We start from the raw sequence: 14,056 nt of genomic DNA on the forward strand, positions 1-14,056 counted from the left end.
GATAAGCGAGAGGAGGGTGGGGTTCGGGAGAAAAGTAGCATAGAGTACAATGGGTGAGTGGGGGAGGGGATGAAGGTGATAGGTCAGGGAGGAGAGGGTGGAGTGGATAGGTGGAAAAGGAGATAGGCAGGTAGGACAAGTCCGGACAAGTCATGGGGACAGTGCTGAGCTGTAAGTTTAGAACTAGGGTGAGGTGGGGGAAGGGGAAATGAGGAAACTGTTGAAGTCCACATTGATGCCCTGGGGTTGAAGTGTTCTGATGCAGAAGATGAGGCGTTCTTCCTCCAGGCGTCTGGTGGTGAGGGAGCAGCGGTGAAGGAGGCAGGACCTCCATGTCCTCGGCAAAGTGGGAGTGGGAGTTGAAATGTTGGGCCACGGGGCAGTGTGGCTGATTGGTACGGTGTCCCGGAGCTGTTCCCTAAAACGCTCTGCTAGGAGGCGCCCGGTCTCCCCACTTTAGAGGAGATCGCATCAGGAGCAACGGATGATATTGGTGGATGAGCAGGTAGAGACAGATATATGAATCCTAATAAGGCAGTAGGAGTACTATAAAGAGAGAAATCAGGAGAGCAAAAAGGGGACATGAGACAGCTTCAGCAAATAGAGTTAGAGAGAATCCAAATACATTAAGGACAAAAGGGTAACTAGGGAGAGAATAGGGCCCCTCAAAGATCAGCAAGGTGGCCTTTGTGTGGAGCCACAGGAGATGGGGGAGATAATAAATGAGTATTTTGCATCAGTGTTTACTGTGGAAAAGGACATGGAAGATATAGAATGTAGGGAAATAGATGGTGACTTCTTGAAAAAATGTCCATATTACAGAGGAGGAAGTGCTGGATGTCTTAAAACACATAACAATGGATAAATCCCCAGGACCTGTGGGAAGCAATAGAAGTGATTGCTGGGCCTCTTGTTGAGATATTTGTATCATCGATAGTCACAGGTGAGGTGCTGGAAGACTGGAGGTTTGTAAACATGGTACCACTCTTTAAGAAGGGTGGCAAGGACAAGCCAGGGAACTATAGACCAGTGAGCTTAACGTCGGTGGTGGGCAAGTTGTTGGAGGGAATCCTGAAGGACAGGATGTACATGTATTTGGAAAGGAAAGGACTGATTTAGGGATAGTCAACATGGCTTTATGTGTGGGAAATCATGTCTCACAAACTTGATTGAGTTTTTCTAAATAAGTAACAAAGAGGATTGATAAGGGCAGAGCGGTAGCTGTGATCTATATGGACTTCAGTAAGGCGTTCGTGGTGGAGGGTTGTTTTTCAGACTGGAGGCCTGTGACCAGTGGAGTGCCACAAGGATCGGTGCTGGGTCCACTACTTTTCGTCGTTTAAATAAATGATTTGGATGTGAGTATAAGAGGTATAGTCAGTAAGTTTGCAGATGACACCAAAATTGGAGGTGTACTGGGCAACGAAGAAGGTTATAACGGGATCTTGATCAGATGGGCCAATGGACTGAGAAGTGGCAGATGGAGTTTAATTCAGATAAATGCAAGGTGTGGCATTCTGGAAAAGCAAATCTTTGCAAGACTTATACCCTTAATGGAGAAAGTGAGGACTGCAGATGCTGGAGATCAGAGCTGAAAATGTGTTGCTGGAAAAGCTCAGCAAGTCAGGCAGCATCCAAGGAGCAGGAGAATCAATGTTTCGGACATGAGCCCTTCTTCAGGATTCCTGAAGTAGGGCTCATGTCCGAAACGTCGATTCTCCTGCTCCTTGGATGCTGCCTGACCTGCTGCGCTTTTCCAGCAACACATTTTCAGCTTATACCCTTAATGGTAAGGTCCAAGGGACTGTTGCTAAACAAAGAGTGCAAGTTCATAGCTCCTTGAAAGTGGAGTCGCAGGTAGGTAGGATAGTGAAGAAGGCATTTGGTATGCTTTCCTTTTTTGGTCAGAATGGAGTACAGGAGTTGGGAGGTCATGTTGCAGCTATACAGGACATTGGAATATTGCGTGCAATTCTGGTCTCCTTCCTATTGGAAAGATATTGTGAAATTTGAAAGGGCTCAGAAAAGATTTACAAGGATGTTACCAGGGTTGGAGGATCTGAGCTATAAGGACAGGCTGAATAGGCTGGGGCTGTTTTGCCTGGAGAGTTGGAGGCTGAGGGGTGACCTTAAAGAGGTTTACAAAATTATGAGGGGCATGGATAAGATAAATAGACAAAGTCTTTTCCCTGGGGTGGGGGAGTCCAGAACTAGAGGGCAGAGGTTTAGGGTGAGGGGGGAAAAGATACAAAACAGACCTAGGGGCCATCTTTTTCACACAGAGGGTAGTATATGTATGGAATGAGCTGCGGGCCATCTTTTTCACACAGAGGGTAGTATATGTATGGAATGAGCTGCCAGAGGAAGTGGTGAAGGCTAGTACAATTGCAACATTTATAAGGTACTTGGATGGGTATATGAATAGGAAGGGTTTGGAGGGATATGGGCCGGGTGCTGGCAGGTGGGACTAGACTGGGTTGGGATAGCTGGTCGGCATGGACAGATTAGACCAAATGGTCTGTTTCTATGCCGTACATCTCTATGATTCTATGACATTGATTTTAATACTGTGGAATATTTTTAGAACAAAATTAAAAAGAAGATGAATGCTTGGTTCCTCACTTATCGAAATATTTTAGGATTCATCTAGAACGTGTTGCTCCATGTTGATTTATGTGCTCTCTGAAATTACCTATTTAATGTTATTTTTTGGGTAAACAAAAAATCAGAATTGTAAACTTTTTCCTTCTGTTACTTCGCTGTCCAAATGACAATTGCATCAATCTGATAATGGTTGTGCTTGTCATGTAGGTTGTGGGCTACAAATTGAAATTTGAGAATAGTCTGAAAGTTTTCAGTGATCCCTCCTTTTCCATCAAACTGTTTATCCAACATGACCTCTCTAGTGTGACCACCAAGGCCTAGTCAGCTTTGCTTGAAGATTCTTGCTATCATTAAACACAGGTCTTAATCATAACTGAATACGTTCTTTCTACGAAAATTTAACTCTGTTCCCAATTTTGTTTGTAACTTGAAATTACAGCTAGGTCTGTATCAAGGTTGTGCACTATCACACTTTAATTTCTTTTCAATAATCTCAATTTTTAGGAATTTAACAAATGCAAGTTGATCACTTGACAATATTCATGAATTTTCCATCACTGTTCATCTGCTTTATCGCCTTAAAGGATATTTAATTGCTCCCAGTGACAATTAAATGAATATCCTCACTTTCCTCCAGTATAAAGTCTGAATTCTGCTCCAAAATGATTACTCCAAAGTAGTGTCTCACACAACTGTTGTCATTAAGGAGGCATGGCAACATAATGGGTGGCACAGTGGCACAGTGGTTAGCACTGCTGCCTCACAGCGCCAGAGACCCGGGTTCATTTCCCGCCTCAGGCGACTGTCTGTGTGGAGTTTGCACGTTCTCCCCGTGTCTGCGTGGGTTTCCTCCGGGTGCTCCGGTTTCCTCCCACAATCCAAAAATGTGCAGGTCAGGTGAATTGCCTGCAGTGTTAGGTGAAGGGGTAAATGTAGAGGAATGGGTCTGGGTTGCTCTTCGGAGGATCAGTGTGGACTTGTTGGGCCGAAGGGCCAGTTTCCACACTGTAAGTAATCTAATTGAATCTAATCATAATCCATCCTTGTCCTATCTCAAGCAGCTTTAAATGCTCACTGTTCAAACTGATCCTTGACCTTAGTTCAAAACTTGTAAAATGTTAACTAATTATACAGGAAGATACACCAACAGCAGCATCTCCGAACTTCGGACAACACAGATAAAACTTTTGGGGAATGCCTTCTCATTGATGGAAGCCAGTCAACACACGAATAAGAATACTTCAATTGCCAAAAATATGTAAAAATATATAAATGTATATATATTACATCGTCAAGTATATTGGAAATGTCAAACCTTTTAAAACACTGAACATTTAAGGTTATAACAGCCTTGTGAATACCTTTGAAATAGATTCAATGTCCTGTTAAAACTATTCATTCCAATTAGAAAACAATATTAAGATTATGCAAAGTGTTCATGCAGTATATTGATCAAACACTTCAGGTTTACACAAAACCAAAATGAGTGCTTTTTTCTTGATTTCCCATTACCGCCCTCCAGGCAGCAGTGCAGGAAGACGATAGGTGAAGTTACATGCTTGAAAGTTCAAACCACAATCAAGAAGTGGCTCAGTATCAGACAAAGGACCACAATCCTCATTATCACCAAGAGTCTCATCATCATCATCATCACAACACAGTATCTGGACAGACATCAATGGGACATCACCATTGCTCCTTTGTTCATCACGATCCAGCACAATAGAATCAATACCATTTCTGAAATGTTTGCTATCAAGTACATCAGAAGAGAAACTAACTGGGTTAGAAAGAAGAATGTGAGATGTAGTCCGTGGGGCATGTTGTAGTTTGTGATCAGTGTGGTCTGATTCCTGGCTTTGTAAGTCAACAGCACCAATAGCAGAAACAGTGAAGAAATTTGCTTTCCGATAGCCTTCTGCATTAGATACCTGGTACTCAGTATCATCAGGTGTTTCATCTTTGTCAAACATTACTCCATCAGGAATCCATCGTCTGTCTGTGTAATTACAACATTCCGTTTCCCCATCGCTCTCGTCTGAGTCATCACCATTATGCAAAAAATTGGCTTCTTTCAAAAGATTACTTTCAAGAACAATATTTTGTTCACATATTTCTGCCTCACTTTTTTCAAAGCAAGTAATGATCGACAGCTCACATAAATCTGGTTGAGCAACTGCCATCTTTTGTGTAAATGTTGTGGGCCACGTGAAATCCTAATAAAAGCAAAACTAGTTTAGTGATAAAGCAAAGGATGCTTTGGGTTTATAAAACATTGTTAGGAAAACGAAGCATAAAAGTAACATATAATTTTACCTGTCGCATGTCAAAAAATCAACAATAAATAATAATTAAGTATTGACATTTTTGAGGATTAGAACACTAATTTGAGAAAACAAACTCATAAAACATGTTTAGGCAGTAACCGTCAATCACACTTGGTGCAAATTAGAACAATGGAGAAGCTGAATCCATGTCTTTTCCCTGGGGTTGGGGAGTCCTGAACTGGAGGGCATATGTTTAGGGTGAGAGGAGAAAGATGTAAAAGAGACCAATAGGGCAACTTTTTCCACTCAGAGGGTGGTACGTGTATGGAATGAGCTGCCAGAGGAAGTGGTGGAGGCTGGTACAATTGCAACATTTAAGAGGCATTGGATGGGTATATGAATAGGAAGGGTTTGGAGGGATATGGGCCAGGTGCTGGCAGGTGGGACTAGATTGGGTTGGGATATCTGGTCGGCATGGATGGGTTGGACCGAAGGGTCTGTTTCCATGCTGTACATCTCTGTGACACTTATCCTGCAAAGAATCTGCATACTCTGTGTACATCAGCTCAGATGTGTCTTTGAGTAAGTTCAGGAATGACCAGCAAAAGTAATCTAAAATATTCCAGAAAAGAGCCTTTGTACAAAGAAGGAAAGCAGGATATGAAATTAAAAATCACAGATAAATTGAACAATGTACTCAGACTAAAGAATTAAATCTTGAAGGAGAAAGGTAATTAACAGGAGTACAAAAAGGTGTTAATAAAATGAAAGAGGAAATGAGAAAAGAATAGGAAATGCAGACAGAAAAAATGGGAAATACAAAAGAGAAAAAGGAAAAAGAGAAGATGAACTGTGCCAACATATCCTGAAGGAAGTTATTCCTTTAACCTTGGAACATTACACAAAGTATTGGCTTATAGTCAAGTTTCTGAAAAATCAAAATAAGTCCCAAGCTTCTAAAATATTTCACTATTAGAAAAACCAAGAGGCAAAAAGGAGAGAGGAACATAAATAATCATTAGTACCAGAGAAGAATTACTGGGAAAACTAACAGAACTAAAAGCTAACAGGTGTCCTTGACTTGCATCCAAGAGTATAAGAAGAAGTGGCCATAGAGGTAGATGTTACATCAGCTGCAAACATCCATAACCCATTGATTCTAGATGGAACACACTGGATTGGAAAGCTACAAATCTAACACCTCTATTCAGGAAGGGGCAGAAAGCAAGAAACATAGGCCAGTTAGCTTAACATCTGCTATTCGGTAAATGCTGGAGCTTATTATTAAGGGGGTAGTAGCAAGATAGCTAGAAAAGTATGATACAAACAGGTAGAACCAACATGGTTTTGTGAAAGGGAGAACGTTTGGCAAATGTAATTGAGGACGTCACAAGCAGGTGGATAAAGGAATAACACTTGACATGATCCCAGAAAGACATTTGATAAGGGGCCAGTCAAGGTAGTGCTGTGGGATACATGAGCATTTACAGGAAACAGTGTTGAAAATAATGGATAATTTTCTGTGAGCAAGGGAATTACGAGGGAGTGTAACAGTGACCAGTGCTGGAGCCCCAACTATTGGTGATCTATTTGTAGATTATACAAATATAGGTAAGAAAGCAAGTTGTGAGGAGGATACAAAGGGACACAAATAAGTTAAATGATTAGACAAAAATGTGGCAGGTAGAGTATAATGTGTGAAAATATGAAGTAGATCACTTTGACAAGAAGAATATAAATTAAATGGAGACTGTAGAATGCTGCAGCACAACTGGATCCAGATGAATCACAAAGTTATCATGTGGGAACAGAAAGTAATTAGAAAGATCAGTAGAATGTTGCCCTCTATTGCAAGGGAGATGAAGTACAAAATTCTTGCCACAACTATGTAGGAGACTGATGCGATGATATCTACAGTACTGTTTACTGGGTTGATCGTCATACGTAAGAAAGGTTATACTTCAATTGAAATCAGTTCAAAGAAGTTTCATTGGGTTGATTCCAGGGATAAAGGGATGCCTTATGAAGAAAATTTGAGCAAAGGTGACCCCACAATGAAGTATAGATGAATGAAAAGTGATCTGATTAAAGGACAAGAGTTTGATGGTATTTGACAGGGTAGGTGGTAAAAGACTCCTTCCCATCGTGAATAATTATTAACTCAGTTGTAAATTTAAGAATATAGCAGCGATGACTGAGCCACTAAATATATTCAAGGCTGCAGTAAGAGCAGTTAAGGCCACAATCAGGTCAGCTATGATTTATTGAATGGTGGACCAGACTCGAGCGCTGAATGGCTTCTTCCTGCTCCTATTTCTTGGAGGTTAATGAACACCTACAGTGCAGAAAGAGGCCATTTGGCCTATCAAGTCTCCAGAAACCCAAAGAAGAGCATTCCACCCAGAACAGGGCACTCATTGTAGTTCCATAACCCCATATTTCCCACAGTTAATCTACCTAGCCTGCACATTTCTGGACATTACAGGGCAATTTAGAAAGACTAATCCACCTAACATCACATCTTTGGACTGTGGGAGGAAACCAAAGCAACCAGTGGAAACCATGCAGACACAGGAACAATGTGCAAACTCCACACAGACAGTCACCTGAGGCTGGGATTGAAATCTGGTTTCTGACGCTGTGAGGCAACAGTGCTAACCACTGAGCCACCATCCCCATCTTACGTTCTTTCAATTCAGTGAAAACAGAGCAAGTGCTTTTGTAGGTTCACAGATAAAGGAAGCATAATATATCGAGTGAAGTTCCAATATCCAAAAATATCTTGATACAGTTACACTTATATGTTTATACCAAACTGATCCAGATGCTTTTGTTGCAAGGTCTATTTAGTGGGAACAAAATCACATTCTAAATCTCTGCTTAGGTTTACTGAGTCTAAGTTGTGGGCGGCACGGTGGCACAGTGGTTAGCACTGCTGCCTCACAGCGCCAGAGACCGGGGTTCAATTCCTGCCTCAGGCGACTGACTGTGTTCTCCCCGTGTCTGCGTGGGTTTCCTCCGGGTGCTCTGGTTTCCTCCCACAGTCCAAAGATGTGCAGGTCAGGTGAATTGGCCATGCTAAATTTCCCGTAGTGTTAGGTAAGGGGTAAATGTAGGGGTATGGGTGGGTTGTGCTTCGGCGGGTCGGTGTGGACTTGTTGGGCCGAAGGGCCTGTTTCCACACTGTAATCTAATCTAATCTAAGTCAAATTAAATTTCTGGTTAATACAACATATCAAATAAAGACACGGGCAAAATAAAATTACATTACATACTTAGTTCTGATCCACTTTTACATGACCATGTGTGCAATACTGCTTTTTGTTTTCATGAAGAAGTGCCAGTGTTCTTGGGAGGTACACTACCGGGCAATCAAATAGCTGTGTAAGAACAAATTACTCCCGGTGTTGGAGATCAGAAATAAAAACAGAAATTATCTGGGAAATGCAGCTAGCAGCAGTTTTGGACAGGAAAACAAAATTAAAGCTTTGAAGCGAATACAACTTCTTCGGAACAAAGAGAAGCTGGAAAATGTTGGGTTTTCTTTGCTGTTGACAAGAGGAACTAGATGTGAGTGGAACAGATGGTGAGCAAGCTTGAGGAACAGAATCGCATTTTCTGCTTAGGAAGACTGCAGCCTTCAGGACGCAACATTGAGTTCAACAACGACAGAGCATAAATACAGTGCTCAATTTTGAATACACCAACTCGTGTACTGTTTCCATGCAGTCGTTCTCAGCAAAGCCAAAGTATCATTGAATGTTCACATCATCCACTAATGCCTATTTTGCATCAAATCTATATCTAACCTCTACTACCATTAACAGCCCCTTTATCTTTTGCTCTGGGCCACATCTACTTCATTCACATCTCCACCACCAACATTAAAAATATCAAAATTAACCCCGTTTTTTCCAAAGAAGAGTAAATAAGACTCAAAATGTAAACTTTGTTTGTCTCTCCACAAAAGTCAGACCCCAGTTGCTCTATCAATATCTATTCTTAGTTTTTAATAAGTGTCTCAGCGACTATTGAGTTATGAGGAAATGTTGATGAGGATACAACAAACTGACTGAACTCCATAAAATTCTGAAAATGACAAAGTTGACTCAAACAAATAAGTCACACCTGAAAAAGCAGGGACTTTATATAATTTTAATATCATTATATAGGAAATTTTAAGTTAGAAAATAGATAACTGAGAAGTTACAACTGTTTTAGGACAGGTGGATTGCAGCAATTCAATAAGGCAGTTCACCGGCAGCTTCTCCACATTGTCACATACCCCTGATAAACTTTCATCCTCTTCCTTCTCAAGAATCTATCTATTCGGCTTTAAAATTATTCAAGGACTTTGCTCTCACCACCTTTTGAGGAAGAAAGTTCCAAAGACTCTCAATGCTCAGAAATGAAATCTCCTTATCCTGGTCTTAACTGGGTGACACTCACCTATGTACTGTTCTGTATTCTTCAACAACAGAAAACTGCCTTTGCACATGTACTTTGTCAAGACTCTCATGTTTCAGTCAAATTGCCTCTTGCCCTTCCAAACTGCAGCAGATCCAAGCCTCGACTATCCAACCTTTTCTCATAAGAAAACCCACCCATTCCAGCATTAGCCTTATACTTCTTCTCTTCCAATAAGAAAATAATTAATACATTTACATCTTTTCTTAAATAAGGAGACCAATACAATACACAATTCTCCAGATGTAGAACACAAGAGATCACACCAAAACATAACCTAGGAAATTTATTTGGAGGGAAAGTTTGAGATCCAGTGAAGCAAGTCTGATCCCTTCATCAGAGTGAAAAGCCAGCTGATCTCTAGTTGTTCAGATCCAGCAAGGTGAAACAGCAGGTATGTTCAGTTCCTGCAGCTCACTAGTGAAATTCAAACAAGGCCCAATTTCAAAAATGGTAAGGCAGGCAGGCAGTGGACACAGCCATTTTACACCTGCTTGGTGTGAAGTGTGGAAATAAAAGAGCTGTTTGAAATACAGTGAGCATGTGCATTGGAAACAATAAGAGATAACCTTCTGGACAAAATTACTTTTTCTGGTTTCTTAAATTTCCCATGTTTCTTATTTAAAATGTTGCTGCAATATATAAAAACAACACACAGTATTTCAAATTAGTTATACAAACCAAGGCTGATGGTATTTTCATGTTTGAAGGAATGCAGATTACACTTTTCACAATCAATGCAGTCACTAAAATTAGAAAGAATGTTCCCAGCACAGGTCCTATTATCCCAAGAAACTTCTCAGTTTGGTGTTCTATAAAAAAAATTAAACATTTATGCCTGCAGCTTTTAATATAAGACTATCAATGTTATTTATTAAATCAGTTAGAAATTATTTTTATAATGGACAAAATTGCTTTTGTTCGTTAAATGAAACAAACTGTTGCCAAAAGACACAAAATGCAACTTCATCACAATAAATATGTTGTTTTGTTGTTGCTTCTGGATTAATTTTTCAGAATGATGCTCGATATCTTAACTTGCCTTTAATGAAGGAAACAACATTTTAAATGTACACACCACAGAATGCACAATTTGTAAAGTTCAGAGAGGTCTGGTGTTTTGGTACATGAATCACAAAAGGTTAGTTGACAGATACATCAAGTGATAAAGGCATTAAAGAGAATGTTATTGTTTCATGCAAATGAAATGGGATAAAAAAGTGCAGGTACTTTGCTACAGTTGTACATAGCATCGATGAGACTCTTTGGTGTTCTCATTTGAGAAAAGATGTAAATGTTAGATGCAGTTCTGCAAAGGTTCACTCCCCTGTTACCTGGGTGAAATGGTGTGGTGAATCACAGAGTAAGCTTTAACATATTGGGCCTCTATCCATTGGAATTTAGAAGAATGAGAGGTGTTCTTATTGAGACCTAAATAGTGCAAAGGAAAATGACAGGCTGAATGTTAAAAGCTTGTTTTCCTTGGGAGAGGGACAAGAATGAGGGAAAGCAATTTAAAACAAAATCCCATGGAGATGACAAGGAAGTTTTTCTCAGTGCCATGAGTCTTTGTAACTTTCTTCCCCAGACAGTAGTGGAAGCAGGGGCAGTGAACACTTTTGAGGTACAGACAGGTTGACTCCTTTGTTAGTCAATAATTTCTAGTTATGGGAGTAGGCGGGAAATTGGAGTTGAGCTCACTATTAGATCAGAAGCCTTTGAAGGGAGTAGCAGGCTTGAGGGGCCAAATGGCCTACGGCGCACTTAATTTGTTTGTGTGTAAGAACAGTCAATAGCAACTGAAACAGTTAAGTCTTAATGTGTACTTTTCACTGTAGGAAACACTAACTGAGTTTCAGAACACTTGAAAACTAACAAGCTACATTATATCCAAGAATTCTTCACTTTTAACGAACAGAAAAACATACATGAAAAACTACAAATGCTGAACAAAACAAGATTCCCTTTCCAAGTGGTGGCCATAAAAATATTGGATTTTGATGCTTTGATTTATTTTTTGGTATTTCGTGGTCTGCAATGAATGTGGGCATTGTTTCTTATTTTTGAATAACTGGGTTTTTCAGTTGCGTGAAGCTCTTTATCTTTGCTATTTTAAGAGTTAATTATTTTCATGTTAAAACTAATTTCATCTCGACAGGACATAATCTATTATTGGGAGAAGACAAAGGTTCAATTTCTTTTGCAAAAGAGAAATTAATGAAAAGCACTTCATGTATTTGAACTTGACCAAAGTGACCAGTCAGATTTGTGGAGCACAGGCTTTGCTGCCCACCCCTAGTTACCCTCTTGAGAAGATGGTGGTGAGCTGCCTTCTTGAACCGCTGCAGTCCATATGTGGAGGCAATTTCAAGATTTTGGCCCAGAGACACTAAAGGAACGATGATGTGCAAAGAAGGTTTACCAGGATGCTGCCTGGACTGGAGGGCTTGCCTTATGAAGAAAGGTTGAATAAGCTCAGACTTTTCTCTCTGGAGAGGAGGAGGAAAAGAGGAGACCTGATCGAGGTGTACAAAATAATGAGTGGAATAGATAGAGTCAATAGCCAGAGACTTTTCCCCAGGGCAGGGTTAACTGGTACGGGGAGTCATAGTTTGAAGATATTAGGAGGGAGGTATAAAGGAGACATCAGAGGTAGCTTCTTTATGCAGAGAGTTGAGAATGCATGGAATGCGCTGCCAGCGGTGGTGGTGGAAGCAGAGTCATTGGGGACATTTAAGCGACTGCTGGACATGCACATGGATAGCAGTGAGTTGAGGGGTGCGTAGGTTAAGTTACTATATTTTACATTAGGATTAAATCGCAGCACAACATAGTGGCCAAAGGGCCTGTTCTGTGCTATATTTTTCTATGTTCTATGTGGAGGAGCCAGTGTTGGACTGAGTGGACAAAGTTAAAAATCGCACATCACCAGGTTATAGTCCAACAGGTTTATTTGGAAACACTAGCTTTTGGAGCGCTCCAAATAAACCTGTTGGATTATAATGGTGTTATGTGACTTTTAACTAAAGTGATGTGACATATTTTCAAGTCAGGATGGTGTGTGGCCTGGAGGGGAACCTGCAGGTGGCGGTGTTCCCACGTTATCAGCTTACCTTGTCCTTCTAGATGGAAGTGATCATGGGTTTGGAAGGTGCTGTCTAAGGATCTTTGGCAAATTTCGACAGTTTATACTTGTAGATAGTATACACTGCTGCTACTGAGCGTCGGGGGTTGAGGGAGTGGATGCAGCGCCAATTAAGCTTCATGGATGTTGTTGGAGCTATCCAGACAAATGGGGAGTATTCTAACGCACATCCGACTTGCAGATGAACAGGTTTTAGGGGTCAGAGGTGAGTTACTCATCAGAGTATTCCAAGCTTCTGGCCTGCTCTTGTCACCACTGTATTTATATAGTGAGTCCAGTTAAATATCAGGTAAATGGTCACCCCCAAGGATGTTGATAGTTGGAGACTCTGTAATGGTAATGTCACTGAATATCAAGAGGCAGGAGTTAGATTGACCCTTTTAAAAGATGGCAAAAGTGAGGACTACAGATGCTGGAGATTAGAGTCAAGATTAGAGTGGTGCTGGAAATGCCCAGGAGGTCAGGCAGCATCCGAGGAACAGGAAAATCGATGTCTCAGGAATGGCTGATGAAGGACTCCTGCCTGAAACGTCGATTTTCCTGTTCCCTCGGATGCTGCCTGACCTGCCTTTTAGAAGATGGTTAATGCCTGGCATTTGTGTGGCTCGAACATAACTTGCCATTTTTTCAGTCCAAGCATGGATACCATCTAAGTCTTGTTGCATTTTTAACATGGACTGTTTCCATATCAGAGGAGTTTGTGAATGGCGCTGATCTTTGGTGAACGCCCTCACTTCTAACCTTATCATGGAGAGAAATTGAGGGCACAAGTGACTTGCTGGACACATGGACGTGTCAAATTGCAACTAATTCAGATACATAAACTCTATTAATTCCTTTTAGACAAAATATCCTCTTTGAGTAGATGTTCAATGCACGTCAGATATCGGGAGGAACAAAGAACCCGACAAGGAGAACAGTTTTCAATGACCTAATATCTAAAGAAGATCCAAATTAACATAACCACCCAAATGGCAGTGAATCCAGAGCAGACTCCTGGCACTCCCAGCCTTGAGTTGAAGCCCGGTCTGGTTGGGAGGGGGGGGGGTGGGAGAGTGCTAGTTGCAAGCGCAGACTGAGTTGAACAGAATATTATGCTGAATTTTTTTTAAATTTTCTCATTTATTCCTAAGATTTTGTACTTTTGTATCTAAGATAGTGTGAAGATCTGTAATGCTGGACTTATGTCTTTAATTTTCTAATTTGATCCTCAGAATTTGTACTGAAAAATCTGTACCTAGATATCTTGCTACATAAGATAGTGCCATAAGTGGCGACTTTTCACTGTACTTACGTGAAGACATTTGAAAATAAAGCTAATGCTAATGCAGAAAAATGTTATCACATCCATACACATCAGAATAAGGCAAACATACCTTTTGCCTCCAAAGTGAAACAAACTGGCTTGGATAAACTGCTAGATTTCTTTAAACTCTGGTAAATGGACTTGGCAGATATGCAATTCCTATAACCACGCAATTCGCTTTTGGCAATTTGTACTGAGTTGTCAAGTTCACTTCGTTTGATTAGTGTCTGCCAGAAAGAAAGAATACGAATTTTAAAATCTTTTGAT

General features: G+C 40.7%; 1 protein-coding gene across 2 annotated transcripts in view; it reads right to left on the reverse strand.

Annotated features, from left to right (window-relative positions):
* Positions 1–1,707: 1,707 nt before the first annotated feature.
* LOC140453372 (interferon lambda receptor 1-like) overlaps positions 1,708–14,056 on the reverse strand; it is a 36,661-nt gene continuing 24,312 nt past the window's right edge. For both annotated transcript variants that reach the window (XM_072547944.1, XM_072547945.1), the window contains 3 exons: positions 13,860–14,016; positions 10,020–10,150; positions 1,708–4,820 (listed from right to left, as the gene is read on the reverse strand). In XM_072547944.1, the coding sequence (XP_072404045.1) occupies positions 4,113–4,820; positions 10,020–10,150; positions 13,860–14,016 (996 nt within the window). In that variant the 3' untranslated portion in view covers positions 1,708–4,112. The remainder of the gene's footprint in view (positions 4,821–10,019; positions 10,151–13,859; positions 14,017–14,056) is intronic.

Source organism: Chiloscyllium punctatum, chromosome 27 (assembly GCF_047496795.1).
Source record: "Chiloscyllium punctatum isolate Juve2018m chromosome 27, sChiPun1.3, whole genome shotgun sequence".
NCBI lineage: Eukaryota > Metazoa > Chordata > Chondrichthyes > Orectolobiformes > Hemiscylliidae > Chiloscyllium > Chiloscyllium punctatum.